We start from the raw sequence: 19,324 nt of genomic DNA on the forward strand, positions 1-19,324 counted from the left end.
CTCTGTTTGGCTGTCCTAGGACTGATGTGTAGTCCCAGTTGAAGTAGTGTCCTTCCTCATCTGTATGTAAGGATACTAATGAGAGTGGGTCATGTCTTCTTTGTGGCTAGTTGATGTTCATATACCAAAGATGAACATCAACTCGTCAAAGGACTGAGCAATGAAGGCAAGTGTGTTAAATGGCTTTTTTAACCACTCTTTCTTTATGTGACACAAACTTTAAAGAATTATGTACCTGAACACCCGAGGTCCCTCTGTTCTACAATGCTACCTAAGACCCTTTTTACAAATCCTGCCCTTAATTGTTGTATCAAAATGCAATACCTCATATTTATCCAGATTGAAACCATCTGCCATTTTATCAGCCCATTGACTCACTTGATTAAGATCCCTTTGTAATCTTAAATAACCTTCTTCACTGTACCCTATACCACCAATTTTGATGTCGTCCGCAAAGTTACTAACCATGCCTTCTATATTCTCATCCACAAAATTATATAAATGACAAACAAAAGAGGACCCAGACTGATCCCTGTGGAACAGTGGTAGCAGGCCTCTGAAAAGCAATCTTTGTGGTTTGTTTTGGGGCCTCCAGTCCAAAAGGCGATCTTCATGGTTTATTCTGGGGCTTCAATTAAGAATGACTTTGTTTTCATTTCTTATAGTGCCAAAGTGGATCATCACATGAAATGGGAACACTCCAGGCTCAACTAAAAGATGTACGTATTCTAGTTATATCAATATTTCATCATGTTTTCTAATGTACAGAAGTAGTTGGTTAATGCCTCTAAAGCTAAACTGAAAAAGAGATGAATCGAGAATTGGGTACGGCATCTAAATGAAGCAAAAACCAAATGACTATATTAAATTAAAATTAGGACTTCATGAACAGTCCCCATCAGTTTAAACCATGCAAGTTTAAAACCGACTCACTTCAGTGTTGTGCTCGGAACAATATCATTATCCTTTTGTATTGACACTGATTTCAAATTTGTTGTGTCTAGTGTCTCAAATTATCCAATACTGTGGGCAGAAACAACTGTTTTAATGATTGTTGATAATTCATTAGTGAGCATAAAACTGGAGATAAAAGCAAATCATCTGATGACTTTCACAGAAATTACTGACACGACCTGAGAAATATTTTGCAATAGTTTGTGCCCCACGTGGAAATCTGAAGATTTTCCAATCCATATCACATGCCTCAATGGCCTTGGAAAATTGGACTGCAAAAATGATTGATTAGTGTTCATTGTGTGCTGAAAGGTAGGGAATGGTGCCAGTGTAGCTGTGAAAGATGGACTGTTTCACGTACCTGACGAAGAGGCAGGCATAGCTGGGGCCCAGGCAGCTGCCCATGGTTTGGAAGGAAAAGTTGTTGAAGGTGAGGACCAGTTCAGCCCAGTGAATGAGTGTGTCAGTGGAAGGGTACTGGCTGGGTCAGTGTGAGTGGAAGAAACGGAGGGCTTGAAGGCCTTCATTGTGGCGGATAGATGTGTCCATGGTGAAGATAAGGCGTTAGGGGTCGGGGAAATTAAAGTTTCGGAGGAGGTAAAGAGCATGGGTGGTGCCCTGAACATAGGTGGGGAGTTCCTGGACTAAGGGGGACAGTTGGGTGTCAAGGTATGCAGCGGTGAGTTCAGTGGGGCTGGGGCAGGAGCAGGCTGAGACAACTGGTCGACCGGGGCAGTCATGTTTATGAACCTTGGGTAGGAGATAGAATCGGGTAACTGGTTGTACTGAGCAGAAAATGTTTCAATATCTATTAATTTATGAAGTCAAGCCAATTGACAGGTGCACGACTTGAGTCCATATCAGGAATGCTTAAATTTTCTTCTTAAAATGCTCGAGTAATTTGTGTCAGTGATTTGAAAAGCATGACCCCTACCTACTGTCAAAATTGCTGACACACCATTTCACTTTCTTCTTAATGTAGACTTTTAGTTTCATTAACAAACGTTTGCTGCAAATTCTTGCTGTAATACCACAACTGCAAATTAATCTGCCTACTATAATCAATGAATTCTGCATTCATAGAAGAGGCCATGCTTCTTGTCACTGGATGGGTGGAGAAAGTGTTTGCTAGCTTCTAATTGTAACAGCATTTGAGTTCTCCACTAGGTGTCGCACAAGGCTGCTTCAAATTAGTTTGTACTAACTAAGCCAGTCTTGACCAAATATTTTTAACATTGAATGTTCCAGCTGATAGCGGTATAGTGTGAATGGGTCTGTTCTTCAGTTTGAAGGTTTCACTTGCAAATTCACTTGTCTGTTTGGGATTAATGACTGAGAAAATTTAAGCATTCCTGATATGGAGTAAAGTCTTGCACTTATCAATTGGCTTAACTTCATAAATTAATAGATAATGAAGCACTTTCTGCTCAGTACAACCAGTTACCTGATTCTATCTCCTACCCAAGATTCATAAACCTGACTGCCCAAGTCGATCATTGTCACAGCCTGCTCCCGCCCCACTGAATCCACCCCTGCATACCTGTCCCCCTTACTCCCCATTACATTTGGGGAACCACCCATGCCCTTCACCTCCTCCAAAACTTTAATTTCCCCGGCCCATAATGCCTTATCTTCACCATGGACATCCAATCCCTGTACGCATCTATCCACCAGAATGAAGGCCTTCAAGCCCTCCATTTCTTCCACTCACACTGACCCAACCAGTACTCCTCCACTGACACTCATTCACTGGGCTGAACTGGTCCTCATCTTCAATAACTTCGCCTTCCAAACCATGGGCAGCTGCATGGGCCCCAGCTATGCCTGCCTCTTCATCAGGTACGTGGAACAGTTCACCTTTGACAGCTACACTAGCACCATTCCCCACCTTTCCCTCCACTACATCGATTTACTGTATTGGTGCTACCTTGTGGACTCACAAGGAGGTTGACAATTCATCAAGTTTACCAACACCTTCCACGCCGACCTCAAACTCACCTGGACCACCTCAGACACCTCCCTCCCCTTCCTGGAACTTTCCATGTCCATCTCCATCTCCATTGAACGACTAACCATGGACATCTACTACAAGCCCATTGACTCCCACAGCTACCTGGATGACACCTCCTCCCACCCTGCCTCCTGCAAAAATGCCATTATTCCCAATTCCTCTGCCTCTGCTGCATCTGCTCCCAGGAGGACCAATTCCATCTTAGAACATCGCAGGTGGCCTCCTCCTTCAAAGATCGCAATTTCCCCTCCCACGTGGTCAGTGATGCTATCCAGTGCATCTCTTCCAATTCCCGCACCTCCGCCCTTGAGTCCCATCCTCCAAGGTCCTCACCTTCCAATCCACCAACCTTCAGATACATTGCATAATCCCTGCCACTTACAAACAGACCCCACCATTAGGGATATATTTCCCTCCCCACCCCTTTCTGCATTTTGGACAGACATTCACTCCGTGATTCCCCTGTTAGATCCATGCCTCACACCCCACTCCTGGCACCTTCCCCTACCAAAGCAAGATGTGCAAAACCTGCGCCAACACCTCCCCTGTCACTTTTGTCCAAGGCCCCAAAGGATGCTTCCACATCCGACAGAAATTTACAAGTACTTTACATGTACTGTATTTGTTGCATCCAATATCTCTTCTACATTGGGAGAGAAGATCGCCAAACCCTCACAACCCAATGCCTGAAGGAAAAACACCTCATCTTCTTTCTTGGGACCCTGCAATATCATGGAATCAATGTGGATTTCACCAGTTTCCTCATTTCCCCTCCCCCACATTATCCCAATCCCAAACCTCCAATGCGGCACCACCCTCTTAACCTGTCCATCTTCCTTCCGACCTATCCACTCCACCTTCTTCTCTGACCTATCACCACCACCCACCCCGTCTTCATTTGACCTTTCACATTCCCAGGTACCTTCTCTTCTTCCCCCTCCCATTTATCTCTCAGCCCCTGTGACTCACAAGCCTCATTCCTGAAGAGGGGCTCCCGCCTGAAATGTCAATTCTCCTGCTCCTTGGATGCTGCCTGACCTGCTGTGCTTTTCCAGCACCACTCTCAACTCTGATCTCCAACATCTGCAATTCTCACTTTCTCCTAGTTATCCATATGACGAATATTTATGGTATGTGGTTAGACAAATTCAGAAATGCAATGTACAATTGTACAATCTGTCTTTGAAGCGATGTAGGTACTGTTTACAGTTAGATTTGTCTTTCAAATACTGACCTCTGTTTTTACTTTAAAGATTTAATTTTTTCTTTAATTTAAGCCCAAGAACATTTATACTTCTAAGTTAATGAAATGCTTATGTTAGTAAAATTAAATGCCATAAATAACAGCTGCATTTGGTTTTATAGGCTCTAGAGAAAAACCAGCAGTGGCTGATTTACGATCAACAACGGGAAGCTTACGTCAGGGGTCTGCTTGGCCGGATATTTGAGCTAGAGCAACAAAATAGTCAGTGTTCTGACTCCAAAGAAGAAAGTATGGAACTACATCATTCTTCTAACGCATGGTTGTCCACCTTTCCTGTGTTGGGGATGATGGCACTTTTCAGTTTTCTCTCTCATTGTGGGGATAGTGAGCAAATTTCAAGAAAATAAGGTTTATCACAACAGTTTACATGAATAGAAGAGAAAAATAAACAAATCCAAAGCTGTAAAGCAATAATTTAAATGAATAATTAATAAAAATAGTTAGTGTGCTAAGCAGCACAGCTAACCAATAAAAGTTTTATTAATATTTTTAGTTTGTAAAAACAGACCTCTGAGGGCCCCATTGTGGCCCACAGACTACGTTTTGACAAACCTGCTCAAACGCAGCTGAAGTAAAAACACATGCTTTGTGCATTTCATGTCAGGCTCTGAAAGTTATGTCTTGTATTGTAAATTCTATGCAATAATGCATCACTGCCCATGAAAAAAAGAGACACTAATCCAGTAGATTTGGGATGCCCAGTAGAAATCACTGAACTTTTTCATCTGTGATTTCCAGAGATCTGAGTTACTTGTGTTCCTGTCATTAGTATTTACAATGAAACATAGAAGGTCAATCATCCAAAAAGATTTTTAAAATGCTTTGCTTGTAATTGATATACTCCTGATAGTTGGTTACTGAATGAATAAAGTAGAGCTAGTCTTTACTTGAAATAGATTTGTTACGGGTAAGAAGTTTCCCATACCTTTCGCCCAGCTCCACTCGTCCTTCCTCCACTCTAACCCTGTGTCAGTAAGTGTTTCTTGATATGTTCCAAGTAACCAGCCAAATCCACTTGTTTCAGTTGATGGAACAAGCAGTAATGCTCCTAATGGTCTCGTGAATCTTGCATCCTCAAAATGTGGCTCCAAGGATAAGTCCTTTGCTATTTTCCTGATAGTAAAGCTGTTGCACATTGTTTTTTTTTTAAAAAAAAGTCTTTTTTTTAACTTCATGAATTAATTAATTTGTTTGTAGCCAGTTCTCTAATATTTTGTCTATTTACTCTGGGTCTGATAGTTTTGGTACCTAATTGCCTTGCTATATACCTGTAATCACCATCTAGACTAATTCAATCTCATTGTAGTGTGTGTTTTTTATCTAGTATTGCAACATATTCATTTGAGAATTTGTCTAGCCTGTAATATGTTATATAGTTGTAGTGTCTATTTTGGATATCTTTGGTACCTGTGATTATAAGAGCGTTATTTTTAGAGTTCCTTCCTTTGAGTGCCTGTGACTTAATTGACATGTTTTGATGTTTCTAGCAAATCAACAGCTGGAAAATAAACAGAAATACAATGAGCAGCTGCTTTCATCTATGAAAAAGGATTTTGAAGCACAGCGTGATATTGCAGAAAGACTTAAATCAGAGCTTTCTGATATTAAAAAGCGTTATGAAGAGAAGAGCTTGGAGGTCAATGCCTTAAATGTCAGACTGCAAGCAGAACAAGGTTGCAGTAAATGGAAGGCAGATGAAGAAAAGAAGTGCTCAGTTGAAAAAATACAGAAGCTTCAAACTGAGTTAGAAAACTTAAACGCTCAATATGGAGAGGAGAAAAAAAGATCAGCAGACTTATTATATCAGGTAAAAAAAAAGATGTTTTGTTAATAATGCAGACTTGAGTGTTTGGGTTATTAAAATTGGTATGAACCAATGCCATTTTTAGTAGTGACAGTTCACAGCATGTGGTTAAATTGCTTTTTTAAATACTGGTTAGCATTCCTTAGATCATGTGCCTGAGCATGTAATTCATGATTGGTTTTCACCTTCCAAACAAATGCTAGACTGCCCAAACATCCTCCATGTATCTGTCTTTGCATTTGCTTCTCATTGCTCTGATTACCAGCAGGCACATTTGGTGGTGGTGGGCAAATCTTCACCCATATTTATTAGTCTGTTTGTCTGTAAACAAAAAGTTTTTGAAATACAAAGTTGGACTTCGTCAGAGCTTGGTACGTAGAACATAATCCAAGCAAGAACGAATTAGTTTCTGCTGAAAATACTTCTTCACTGATTTTGACTCATTTTTGGGCAGTAAACAGATTTGGTATATGAACACCAACTAGCCACAAAAAGACATGACCCACTCTCTCTAGTATCCTTCCATATGGATGAGGAAGGACACCAATTCGACTGGGACAATGCATGCATCCTAGGACAAGCCAAACAGAGACACAAGAATTCCTAGAAGCATGGCATTCCAACTGGAACTCTATCAACAAACATATTGACTTGGATCCCATTTACTGCCCCGAGAAAAAGAACAGGAAATGACATCACCAACCCAAAGGAAACCGAAACATACAAATAGAAAGCAGGCCATGCCACCAGTGCTTCATCCGGAGGCACAGTGATGGTACCTAGTATGGTGACAAAACGTCTGAAAACGAATCTTCCAGCTCAGCGAGCAAGCCTACATTTAGAACTCAACCTGAGCTACAAATCTTAAAACTCGCTAGTGCTGAACATTGTACAAATATCAATGAACATTCCTACCTCTGACTTAATGGAGGGAAAGTCATTGAAGCAGTTGAAAATAGTTGGGTCAAGGTCACTAGCCTGATGAATTTTTCTAGAGATGGTCCTGGAGCTGAAATGAATGACCTCTATCAACCACAATCATCTGCCTTTGTTCCAGCAATGACTATATTCAGCAAACGTTTTCTACCCGATTCCCGTTAACTCTAGTTTCGCCAGGCCTGATGTCAAGGACAGTCCTTTTACCTCATCACTGGAATTCAACTCTCTTTTTGTCCATGTTTGAACAAAGGTCAGGAGCTGAGTGGCCCTGCCAGAATGCAAACTGATTGTTAGAGAGCCAGATATCACTGAGAAAGTGCTGTTTGATAGCACAGTTGATGACGCCTTCCATCACTTCACTTCACTGATAATTGAGAGCAGACTCATTGGACAATAGTGGACATACTGGATTTTCCCGGTTTTTATGTGTTCAGGACATACCTGGGCAATTTCCATGTTGTCAGTATTGTAGCTGTATTGCAGCAGCAGCAGCTAGCAATGTGGCATGTTTTGGAGCTCTAGTCTTCAGAATTATTGCTGGAATGTTGTTAGGGCTCTTAGCCTTTCCAGTATGCAGTATCTCCAGCCATTCCTTGATCACATGAAGTGAATGTTTGGCTGAAATCTGGAACCTGTGATGCTAGAGACCTTTGGAGGAGGCTGAGCTCAATCATCCATCCATTACTTCTGGCTGGAGATTGTTGCAAATACTTCAGTCTTATCTTTTGTGCTGGGCTCTCCATTATTGAGTACAGGGATTATTTGTAGAACCGCTACCTCCAGTGCGTTGTTCAATTGTTATATCATCACTATTACAACTAGATGTGGCAGGATTTGATTTTGTTAACTGTGTAATCACTTAACTCTATCATTTGCTGCTTATGCTATTTAGCATGCTGTAGCTTCACCAGGCTGATAACTCATTTTGAGATATACCTGTGCTTCTCCTGGCATGCCCCCCTTTGCTCTTCATTGAACCAGGGTTGATTCTCTTAATAGTAATGTTAGAGTGGGAGATTTGTTAGGCCCATGATGTTGCATATTGTTGCAAAGTACAATTCTGCTGTTGATAATGACCCAGAGCATCTATGGGTGCCTAGTTGTGAGTTGTAAGATCTGTTCAAAATCTATCCTGTTTAGCATGGTAATACACAGTTGAATTTGGTGAAAGGCTAGCTCAAAAGGGTGTTACAGTATACACTTGCAATGCAAAGGCATACAAAGGCCAAGTGCTGGAAAATAGGATTAGCATAGTTAGGTTCTTGTTTTTGACCAGTTCAGACTCGATGGGCCAAGGGGCTTTTCTTCTGTGCTGTAGTCCTCTGTGACTTCTGAGAATGCTCATGAAACAGATTTAGGGGCTATGGCATATAAATCTAGCAATCATTAACACAGGACTTAAATACTCCATATGTTTGCTTACAACGCAACGCTATCAGTATCAATTTCTGATATCTTCAAATCTTTTTCATTTAGTCATTTAAAGAAGCTCAAAATATATCTATGAGAAGGCATTTATTTGAGGTGAATAATCCTAATAGAATTATTGATGTCTTCTTCACGATAGTTAAAATATATTAATGACCCAGGACAAAGTCATTAATACCCCTTTGAGCAGACCGTGATTTGAGGTTTTGGATTTGATTGCCATTTATTAACTGAATTTTGGTCAGATACCTTTAAAAGCAACAATATGTACTTGATGTGGAGACATGTACGGTAAGTATATTAGTTTTCTTAAATGGTTTTACTTATTGTACCAATCTAAAACTTTGGTTTAAAAATTAACCATGTTAACAAGTTAGATTTTTAATGTTCTTGCAGATACAGCTCCTTCAAAGGTCATCTATAAATCAACAAGAAGAACAGACGAGAAATAGAGTGATGGAACAACAGGTATAGTAATGGACAGTGCTGTTCTTGATTAGCATAAATGTACTGAAGTTTGTGCCTCTGTCTAAGATATGAAGCAATTGAATTATTTCACAACCATTTGGAGCATTGAGCAACACTATTCTGTAAATTTAATTCTACAGTTGTTTTCCCCATCTAATCTTTTTAATTTGCCATCTGATACCAAATAAATTAGCTTGTTTTGTAAATTCTGGAGTGATTAAGAGTTATTGAGGGGGAAAACAGTTGCCTTGATATAATGAATGTATTGAAGTATCATCTCAAATTCAATTACCAAGAAACATCTGAGACATAAAGTCATAAATTCTAATTGTTGGGCAGTAACCTCAATGAAGGTGGGCCAATACCGCAAGTGGTGAAGATTAGACTGGTTGTACCTCAACATGGACTGAGACCAATACTATGTTAAGGAGTTTTACTAGTGATGTTGGGGAGGATTTAAACTGGCGTAGCAGGCAAATGGGAGCAACATAGTTTGAGAAGGAGGACAAGCAAAACCAGAAATGCATGGCAGAAAATTTAGTAATCAAAAGGATAGGGGGTCACAATATTGATTCGAAAAAGAATCACACCTATGAGGAGGTTGATATGTTTGAAAGATCATCAAAGAAAGTCACTTAAATTGAACTGAAAATTATAAAAGGGACTATCATTCTGGAAACCTAACTATGTGCCCTGATTCAGGAAATAGATGAACAAATATGTTGAAAAATTATTGAAGTGCAGATGCGATGCAGCAGTGATAGGGGATCTGAAATACTCCATTATAACTGAAATTGTGTCAGGAGAAAGGCAATGGAATTCTTGAAGTGCATGCATTTTAACCTGTGCATAGCAAGCCTAACAAGAGAAGGGACAGGTCTGTACTTGTCTTTTGGGGAAGATGTTGAACAGGTGGAGGACTAAGCTTTGGAGAGCATCTTGATAAAGTGATCATAATTCAATTACATTAACATGATTATGGAAAACCATAAAAATTTTGGGTGTAACTTAAGTTGTGGAAAGACCAATGTTATTCAAATTTGGTGTGATTTGTAGAAAATAGTTTTAAAAACCAGTTTAAAGTAAATGCATGTCGTAGCAGTAGGAGCAGGTCAAAGAGGAAAAAGAGCGTTCTGAACAAAAATGTTTCCACAAAGGAAAAAGGCATGATTCCTAAATCCAGACCCCTCCAGAGATCAGAGTACACAGTAGGATAAGGTTTATAAAAACTCTTAGAACTCTACTGAAAAATATGGAGACTTGTAGAAAATAAAGAGAACAAATTTTAAAATGAGATTAAGAAAGTGAAGGCATGAAAAATATTAATAGGTATATTTTCATAATTGCAAAGAGCAAGAGAGTTAACCAAGGAAAAAGTAAGAGTCTATTACAGACTCAAATAAGAACCTCTACGTAGAGGGGAAGGATTGTCAGGTGAAGGACAGAACTGGAGCATAGTCACTTTGCAATTTAAATTCTGTTTACAGAGCCACACATTACAAATGCATGCCACAAAACCAAGCAACTTCCATCTGCCTCCATATATGTATGTGTATATAGAAGCACAAGTGACCATCAAGTTAATACTCACTACCTGAATGCAGTTAAACACCCAATCTGTGATTGGCTTGGAAAATTTTGACAACTTTTAATAAAAACTTCATCTTGATGCAAGTGTCATCTTTCATATCCGTCAATAATTTATATATAAATGTAAGGAAACATGATAATAGTTTGTAAACTGATGTTTTTAATAAAAAAGGTTGGGTGTGATTGTTATCAAGGAGCGAAAGCACACAGACTCAGGAAGCTATTAAAAGACTGGGCAGAAATGTGGCAGACAATTTATCAAGAGACAGCTGAGATACATTTGGGGAGTGCAAAGAAGACGCGGGAATTGACAACAAAATGGTAAAATACAGAGAAGTGTAGAGGGACACATGGTCCGCAATGCCCTGAATGTAGCAATACTTTGAAGAGGTGGTTAAGGTATGGGATATTTTTCTTTTATTAGCCAAAGCACGGCATTATAGTTGGGAAAGCTATGCTAGAACTTTACGCCATAACTAAAATGTGCGTAGTTCCGGTCACCGTATTACAGGAATGATGAGATTACACTAGAGAAAATACAGAGGAGATTATGCAGGAATTTGCCAGGACCAGATAATTTTGATTATAAAGAAAGAATCAAATAACTTGGGATTGTTTTCTTTAGAACAGAGGAATCTGAGGCCTAGACTGGATGTTGAAAAGTAACTTTTCTAAAGCAAATAACTGGCAGTGTAGATTTAAACTAATTGGTATAAGGATTTGAGGAGAGTTGAGAGGAAAGATTTTCACCCAATATGTGTTGAGATGTGGAAATCGGTGTTGAATAACTGGTACAAACAATAATCCTGATCACAGTTCAACAATGTTTGGATATATACATGCGATGCTGAAACCTACAGTCTGCAGATTGAGAACCGTTAATTGTGATGAGCTGAATAAGCTGTTAGAGACGGATTGGATGAATGAGCTTCTGTAGCATACTCTTTATGTTCTGAAGAGAATTATGAGCAAACTGATTTTATGGTGAGCCCTAATTATTGGCTGAAAGCCAGAAAGGGTGAGTGAAATCAGCTTTACATTATTATTCTGCTGTGAAAACAGTTGTAATCAGAACTTTTAGAAATGATTACTATAAATCAGATTTTCACAATGTAATGTATGGTCATGTGGTAATGTTGCAATCCAGCTTAAATTACATTAAAACAACATGATAATCAATCAAACTCCATCAAATCAAAGTAAGTTGTGTGCAGGCTAAAATTATTTCAACCATCACCAACCAAACATTATTGTAACTAGATCAGTGTTTAAATTTGTGCTAACTTTACTATTAAAATCACAACTTATTTAATACACACACTTTGTGGCCTATAGCCCATCATTATTAAACTATGGGTTGAAAGTCTCTTTTATGTTTCTTGGGTAATGTTAGCTTCATATATGCATCGTTTCTGGACTGCATATAATTTTAAATTTGTTATGGTTGTGACCAGACCAGAGTGAGGTCCCTAGATCAGTCTCTGAATTGTTTGTGCAGACCAGTTAAGACCATGTTGTAGCCGTTATTGGATGACAGATAATGTGATGTTGGCAATTGATCAATCAGTTTCCAGACTTTGCTTTTGTAAGTTGGCTAAAGTTCAGTTCTGATTTTTCTTTTGACAGTGCCTGTATTCCAGCATTCAGAGTGAGAAAAACTCTTCCTGTTGTTTTACTTACTGTGCAGGGTGTTTCTCAAAGCTGTGGCCCTTGCATGTTAGGATATTCAGCCAATAAGACACACAGGCTAGTATTGCAGTCAGTTTTTGACCACTTAGAGTCATGGAGATATACAGCAGGGAAACCGACCCTTTGGTCCAACTTGTCCATACTGACCAATATCCTAAATTAATCTAGTCCCACTTTCTAGCACTTGACCCATATCCCTCTAAACCCTTCCTATTCATTTCCCATCTTTTGCATTTTAAAATGTTGTAACTGTACTAGATTCCACCACTTCCTCTGGCAGCTCATTCCATATACTTGCCACCCTCTGCATGGAACAATTGCCCCTTGGATCCCTTTTAAAACTTCCCCCTTTCACCCTAAGCCTATGCCCTCTAGGTGAACTCCCCACTCCAGGGAAAAGGCCTTGTCTACTTATCCTGTCCATGGTCCTCATGATTTTATAAACCTCTATAAGGTCATCCCTCAGCTTCCGATGCTCCAGGGAAAGCAGCCCCAGCCTATTCAGTAACTCATCCTCCAACCCTGACAATATCCTTGTAAATCTTTTCCGAACCCTTTCAAGTTTCACAATATCCTTCCCATAGGAGGGAAACCAGAATTGCACACAATATTCCAAAAGTGGGCTAACCAATGTCCTGTACAGCCACAATGTGACCTCCCAACTCCTATACTCAATGCTTTGACCAATAAAGACTTTTTCTTTTGGATATTCCTGGAGGGTAAATCAGGCATGTCTGCAAGAGGTGACTTTCTGCTAAGGGGAGGGTAATCCACTGCCTCATTAACTCTTCTTGTTGAGTCACTCTGTTTGAATTCTCATTTTGCATAGGACTTTGCGATAGATTCATGGAATTTATGTATGCGGTTCTTTTCCCTGTGTCTGTCCTTTTTTGCAAAATAAGTTTTAAAATTAAAAATTAAAACCTATAAATAGTTCAGGTTCTGATCCATTATTTTAACTGAAATAATATTGGTGGTTGTTAGAATTCAAATTGACACAACATGCATATAACCAGAATAAATTGGCTTCTTGTCACCTACTCATGATGTTTTACCTAAAACCTGACAGATGCTAAAATAAAAGTTTGACCGTTTTTCACAATTTAGCATTTTTTTCTCTCAATTTAGAAGTAAACTCGTAACTTCTCATCACATACAAACAGTAGAATAATGATAATTTTGCTGAACAAATAATCAAGTGACCAGATTAATGCTTTGGTGAGAGTTTAAAATCTCACAGCTTCTAAATTTTAAATTCAAAATCAGTTCTTTAATATCCTTTAGAGAAGCTATGCCGCACCCAGTGGTGGGCACTTAAATAACCAACAGGAGTAGGGGCTCCAAAAGCATCCATTCTTCATGGTGATGAAGCCCCGTACATCAATGCAAAATATCACACTGAAATATTTGCAACCATCTCAAGTATTTGGAACATAGTAAAATCAGATTCCTGTTGAAGGTCAGGAGTGAGTAAGAAATTCATCCAGTTGGTGCAGCAGTTGCATCTCTGGATACCTTTTGTATTATTCAAAGTTAAGCATAATTTATTTTAATAAGTATAACTCATTCAAAATAGCTTGTGCAGCTGTCTGCCAGAAAATTGGCTGCTATTATTTAGTTGTGTATGAGGTACTGTACATTATTACAAAGAAACCTGTCAAGCTAACCCTGTTTAGAAGGTAAAGTATTGGAGTAAAATATGAAATCTGAAACAAGTCAAAATGTTGGCAACACCTATCCAGTTTCAGTTGTGCCTTGGGTCCATACATCTTCCTTCAGAAACCATTGGATTTCCAACATATTGCTGTTTATTCAGCTATTGTTGAATGCACCCAAGTGCTAGAAAACCTAAGCTTACTCACTTACCCATTGGCAGCAGTGCAATACATATGCCACTTGTTATACACTACAAACTACCATTTTTATCCCACTGTCACACACATTAGGCATGGCTTTGACCTAACTGCAGCTAATGTGGAAGAAAGCTGAGACTCCTGTTTAATTATTTGAAAGCATTCATAAGGACTTTTGCTTGAAGGAATTCCATTGAACAGTTAGTTGATTCAATTCTTTTGTGAATTGTTTCAAGACTTCTGATATTTGGCTGACTTCACTAAGTTGGTGATAAGACATGCTGCTATGGATGACTCCTCCTTGATGATTAAGCTTATCAGTTGATTGCTTCAACTGAATGGCTGTGAGGAAAAGACAGGAAAGTGGAGTTGAGGGTTATCTGATGAGCCATGATGTCCTTGACTGGTAGAATGGACCTTGTGACAAATGGCCTACATCTTTTATGGTCTTAACTCAATTAGGATCACTTGGTTTTTTGAGATAGGATTCATTTAAATTTTTTCAGACAGTTGATTTTTATGTTGGATGTGGGAGAAAATATTCACAGCAGCCTGCATTGTTATCATTTACTCTTTTACGAATGGAACTTGCAGTCAGTTTTTTGCAATTGGTTGTTGATCCACAGCTCACAACTTTGCAATCACACAAGCCACAACAATGATCAGTAGAAGGAGTGGCATTCTATTCCTCATTGCCTTAATGTCTTCACTTGATCACCAAGATAGTAAACTCAAATATTGCTTTTTATGCTATATGTGCACAAATTTTAAACATTTTTAAAAGCTTTCTTTTCAAACTTGTATAGATTAAAATATCTTTTTTAGCGTACATGACCTAGCACTCCATTGTGAAGTGACTGGCTTTCTTTCATAAACCATATTTGAATCCTTTACAGATGCAAAACCTTACATTAGATTTTGAGAGTGAGAAACATGATCGTCAAAAGCTGCAACATCAATTACAAAAAGTCTTGAAAGAGCTGCATAAGGCACGAGAACAGATCACCAGACTGGAGAATACAGTAAGGATTGAAAATTCATTTGAATAGGATACTGTAGAATGATTGTGTAGTTGTTTCTCAAATGTAGTGCTCAGCAGGGTAGGTAGTAAGAGGAATGTTAGAAAACTTGCCTGATTGCATTTTGTAACCTAAATTGGATAATCATCAGATAATCATCTGCTTTGACTTGTCACGATGGTAAAGCACAATGTGCTGCAACTTGTCTGTCCTCAACGTTATGCTTGGGTCCCTGGTGCTGTAAGGCAGGGATCAAGTGTGTGGAAGTTTCACATTCTCCCATGTCTGCGTGGGTTTCCTCTGGATGCTAAAGTTTCCCCCCCACAGTTCAACGAAATGCAGGTTAGGTGGATTAGCCGTGCTAAATTGTCCACTGTGTCCAGGGATATGCAGGCTAGGTAGATTATCCATGGGAAATGCATAATTAGAGGGATAGTGTAAGGGTTGATGGGTCTGGGTGGGATGGTCTTCAGTGGATTCAATGGGCTAAATGACTTGCTTCCACATTGGAGGGATTCTATTATTCTATGATTTTTGAGTACCATTTGCCCATTAAAGTTTTCCTATAATTTTTGTTTGGTTTTAGCTGATGCTACTTTAATAAAAATTTGCAGCTTAATAGTGAAGGTGGTAAAATATCAATTTGCTGTCATTTGTTAATCCTCACAGGAGTTTTTATGTAATTCACCGTGCAGCTGATGTGTATTTTGTGGATATTTTAAACTATATATAGTCTATAAATTTTCCACCAAAAAGATGGCAATGTGTTTATAGGGAATGCTGTCTTGACTATGGCCCCTTTCAAAGAGGTTTTGTGGATCTGTAGAAGCTGCATGGGTAACATTATTTTGCATCAGCTCAGGCATACGTGAGATAAAAAATAAAGTACTGGAGAAACTCAGCATGCCTAGTAGTGTCTGTAGCACGAGAAAGTGTTAACATTTTGAGTCCAACAACTTCTTCAGAAGACCACATCATCACGCTATCGCAGTGTCAAAGAAGAATCAACAGACTGCCCATTAACTGTTTCTATCTCCACATATGCTGCCAGAGCTACTGAGTTTCTCCACTTTATCATTTCAGATCTCCAGCTTCTGCAGTAGTTTGCTTTTATTTGAGCTATTTGTGGAATTTATTTAGCAGCTAAAATTAAGACAGAATTTAGATTTTGTGTACAAGGTTTCCTCCTTCATGTATAAATGCGCAATTTAACCCGAACTCTTCCTGCACACTGGCCTTTATGTTGCTAATAACAACACAGTCAATAATTGACTATCTGTACTGGTACTGTAACTGCAACGGTCTAGTTTATAGTTCTCTTCTGGCAACTATGTCAGCTTATTGTCCTCCCCACGTGGGGAAACTCAGTTGAATTTCTCCCCAGCTGACTTTTCAATTCATGTAATCGAGATTGATGTTCCTTTTAATATGAGACCAGCTGTAAACCTGCTGGACACTTGGCTTCTTTAAATTATTGGAGTTCTCTTTGAACAAGTTTGAGCAATTCATTAAAATAAACTACTTTTTGTTTCAGCAAGTACAAGATATCCGCCTCTCGGATCCAGTGTTGTACAGGAATGGTGATGATGAAGACAAATTGCCTTTGCCAAAGTCCAGCAATCTTCTTGATGAGAGTTTTTTGGAATGCCCCAAGTGCAAAGCTCAGTATCCCACAAGTCAACACCGTGATCTTTTGGACCATGTTGACTATTGTAATTACTAGAATTCAGGCTGACTTTTATTTTCATTTCACTCAAAGTTGTAATCAAAAAGCTACTGTTTGCAAATAAACATTCGGACATTAAATGAATTTAATACTGAAGAATATAATTCAGAAAGCTGAATAACTTAAAATTGAGCAACTTGACTGATTTTCTAGTTCAAGTACATTTGGGAAGGAGCAACTTAATTTTTGCAATTTCTTGAAGCAGCATTTACCACCTCGGAACTTTTACAGGGTTTGATCTACAGTTGTCTTGAAATACTCACTATTAATCAAGTGGGAAAGCTTATTCTACCTGTAAAATCAGAGCATTTAAAACTATGGAATTTGATGCCTCTATCTAAAACACTCTCTTGTGTCATTACTTTTGGCCTTGTTTGGGTGGTCTATGCATGTTGTTGGTTAAGACTTCCATCCTGCAGGTCAGTATTGTCTTAACCATATTCAGTTAGTTTGTAGATAAAGCAAACTGATAGTGAAGTATAATTGGGGCTTTATTGAATGATTCGCACTGCAGAGCTTTGCTGCCACTCCTTTAATATATTCTTCAACAGTGTAGTAATATTTGGATTCCTTCCACTGCCCTCAGCCCTTGCTATTTGATTTGCACAGAAAAGTATTTTTTCTTACTTTTATTTGGTAAATTTGATTTGCATCTATTACTTAATCTGCTGTACATGTTTTCCCATTTGGGAATATAATGTGATTGAATGGATTTTGCTGATTTTAGTTGTTTATTGTAACCTGAAGCTGCAGTACAGTACCTACTCTCCCTTCATAAACCTGTTTTAACTTTTAGTTACATCCCATTCCTTCAAGTTTGTTGATGTACTTCCATGATTCCCAATATTAAAGTTCCTAACCGTGTCTGAGGCGGTGCAAAATCTCAATTGTTGCTTTGCAGCTAGTTCACAGACCTGGTGTATTCAGTTCATATGGCTGCCTGCTGTTCTAGTCAGTTAATGGTATTTTGAAGTCACAATGCTATCAAGTTTTATTAAATAAAGAAAACAAATGTTAAACTTTCCCATCCACTTAGAGTAGATAATCACCTTTATAAAGGTCATATGTTTGGAGTACATATAGAATCTTCAATGCACTAATCATCAGCTGAAGTCTGGATGAAACTAATATTGCAGAAGTTTCAGTTTTTGGTTTCAGTTAGTAGTAGGTTCAGCACTGTAAACCCCTTGCATAATCCATTTGGAATACAAGGTTTTAATTCAGGTAGCACTGATGGTAAGTTACTGCAGCTTTCTTCAAGTTACAGCAAGATATTGAGATGAAACCTATGAAATAACTACTATCTTGAAAGTATTTTAATTATTTCAAAACAAATTATTTAAATATTTTATCTTTTGGATTTTAAGGTGTTTAAGTGTTTTTTGTTTAAGATGCAAGGATACAATATTTTGGAGGAAAAAATGCTCACTGGCCAATCCTTGAAAGGGAATGATGCGAGCTACTCTTTTCATACTCATTCTTCACCTGACTGTCTTTTGACTCAGTGACACTCCAACTGTTCTATAGATTCCACAAATTTGAATTTGTTCCTTGTTTGCACTGTGCATTAAGCCTGAAACCAGCGATATGTAGATTGATTTAAAATTTAGCTTGTATCTAATGCTGTGTATTGCAGGGCCAGAGCAGCAACTACAATAGTTTCCTCCCATTCTATGGAATGTTTATCCCATTATATGTATATTTTGAAAGGTTCATACCTTTGAAGGATAGCTTTCATTGTGATCCAAAGTAGCTCAGAGGATCTGTTCTTAAACTTAAAGATGTCTTGAGCTAGTCACCGAAAGTCTGAAAACTTTTTCCAGTTTCTTCCCTGCACTGTATTATAGGGAAATCCCAGATCACGGCAATCTCGATGAAGAGAAACCTAAGCCGAGCAGCTTGGTTTGATAATATGAGGAGGCATTACATGTGTGAATTGTGATTTCTATTGCTTTATATTGCCTTGCTTTATATTGCCTTGCTTTATATTGCCTCACTTCATTTCTTTTACAAATCAAGTTTTCAGATACTTCTCGCAACCCCCACCCCCTCAAGAGCAGCTATGGATATTTTAACACTGAAGTTTGATCCCATAAACCAGTAACGTCCTTGTAACACAATATCTTTACAACATTTAAATTATTTTCGATCAAGTCAAAACAACTTTGTATAAAGGTTTGGTTCCCACTTTTTAACACTTGTCCCTTTCTATAAATGTGTACTTTGTTGGAAAATCTAGGCAAATGGTCTACTTTGCTTATGGGAATCCATTTATTTGTAAAATCAAACATTTATATATAACTTTTAATAAATGCCAGGTAATTCATTAAGCATTTCTGTCTCATTTTATTTCCTCATATCAATATAATGTAAATTTTGAAAATGTTCTCCATTTCTAAGCAGTCTAAAAAAACTGACCTATGAATCTGCTGTTTCTGGAATCATTTAAAATTTATCCAGAAATAACTAATTATTATTAAAGGATTCCAATTTTACTGTTTGTAGTTTGGATTGGATGTAGGTTTGCTGGATGTAGCTGGAAGATTCATTTTAATTTGGACTTTTAGCAGCATTACAAG

The 19,324-nt window shown here is 38.4% G+C and overlaps 1 protein-coding gene across 4 annotated transcripts in view; it reads left to right on the forward strand.

Annotated features, from left to right (window-relative positions):
* Positions 1 to 19,076, forward strand: part of cep55l (centrosomal protein 55 like) — a 43,153-nt gene extending 24,077 nt beyond the window's left edge. For all 4 annotated transcript variants that reach the window (XM_087999004.1, XM_087999006.1, XM_043712470.2 and 1 more), the window contains 6 exons: positions 666 to 719; positions 4,331 to 4,457; positions 5,717 to 6,036; positions 8,797 to 8,868; positions 14,897 to 15,022; positions 16,554 to 19,076. In XM_087999004.1, the coding sequence (XP_087855130.1) occupies positions 666 to 719; positions 4,331 to 4,457; positions 5,717 to 6,036; positions 8,797 to 8,868; positions 14,897 to 15,022; positions 16,554 to 16,742 (888 nt within the window). In that variant the 3' untranslated portion in view covers positions 16,743 to 19,076. The remainder of the gene's footprint in view (positions 1 to 665; positions 720 to 4,330; positions 4,458 to 5,716; positions 6,037 to 8,796; positions 8,869 to 14,896; positions 15,023 to 16,553) is intronic.
* The last annotated feature ends 248 nt before the right edge of the window (positions 19,077 to 19,324 follow it).

Source organism: Chiloscyllium plagiosum, unplaced genomic scaffold (assembly GCF_037043375.1).
Source record: "Chiloscyllium plagiosum isolate Xiang-an unplaced genomic scaffold, Cpla_swu_hap1 HiC_scaffold_22, whole genome shotgun sequence".
Taxonomy (NCBI): domain Eukaryota; kingdom Metazoa; phylum Chordata; class Chondrichthyes; order Orectolobiformes; family Hemiscylliidae; genus Chiloscyllium; species Chiloscyllium plagiosum.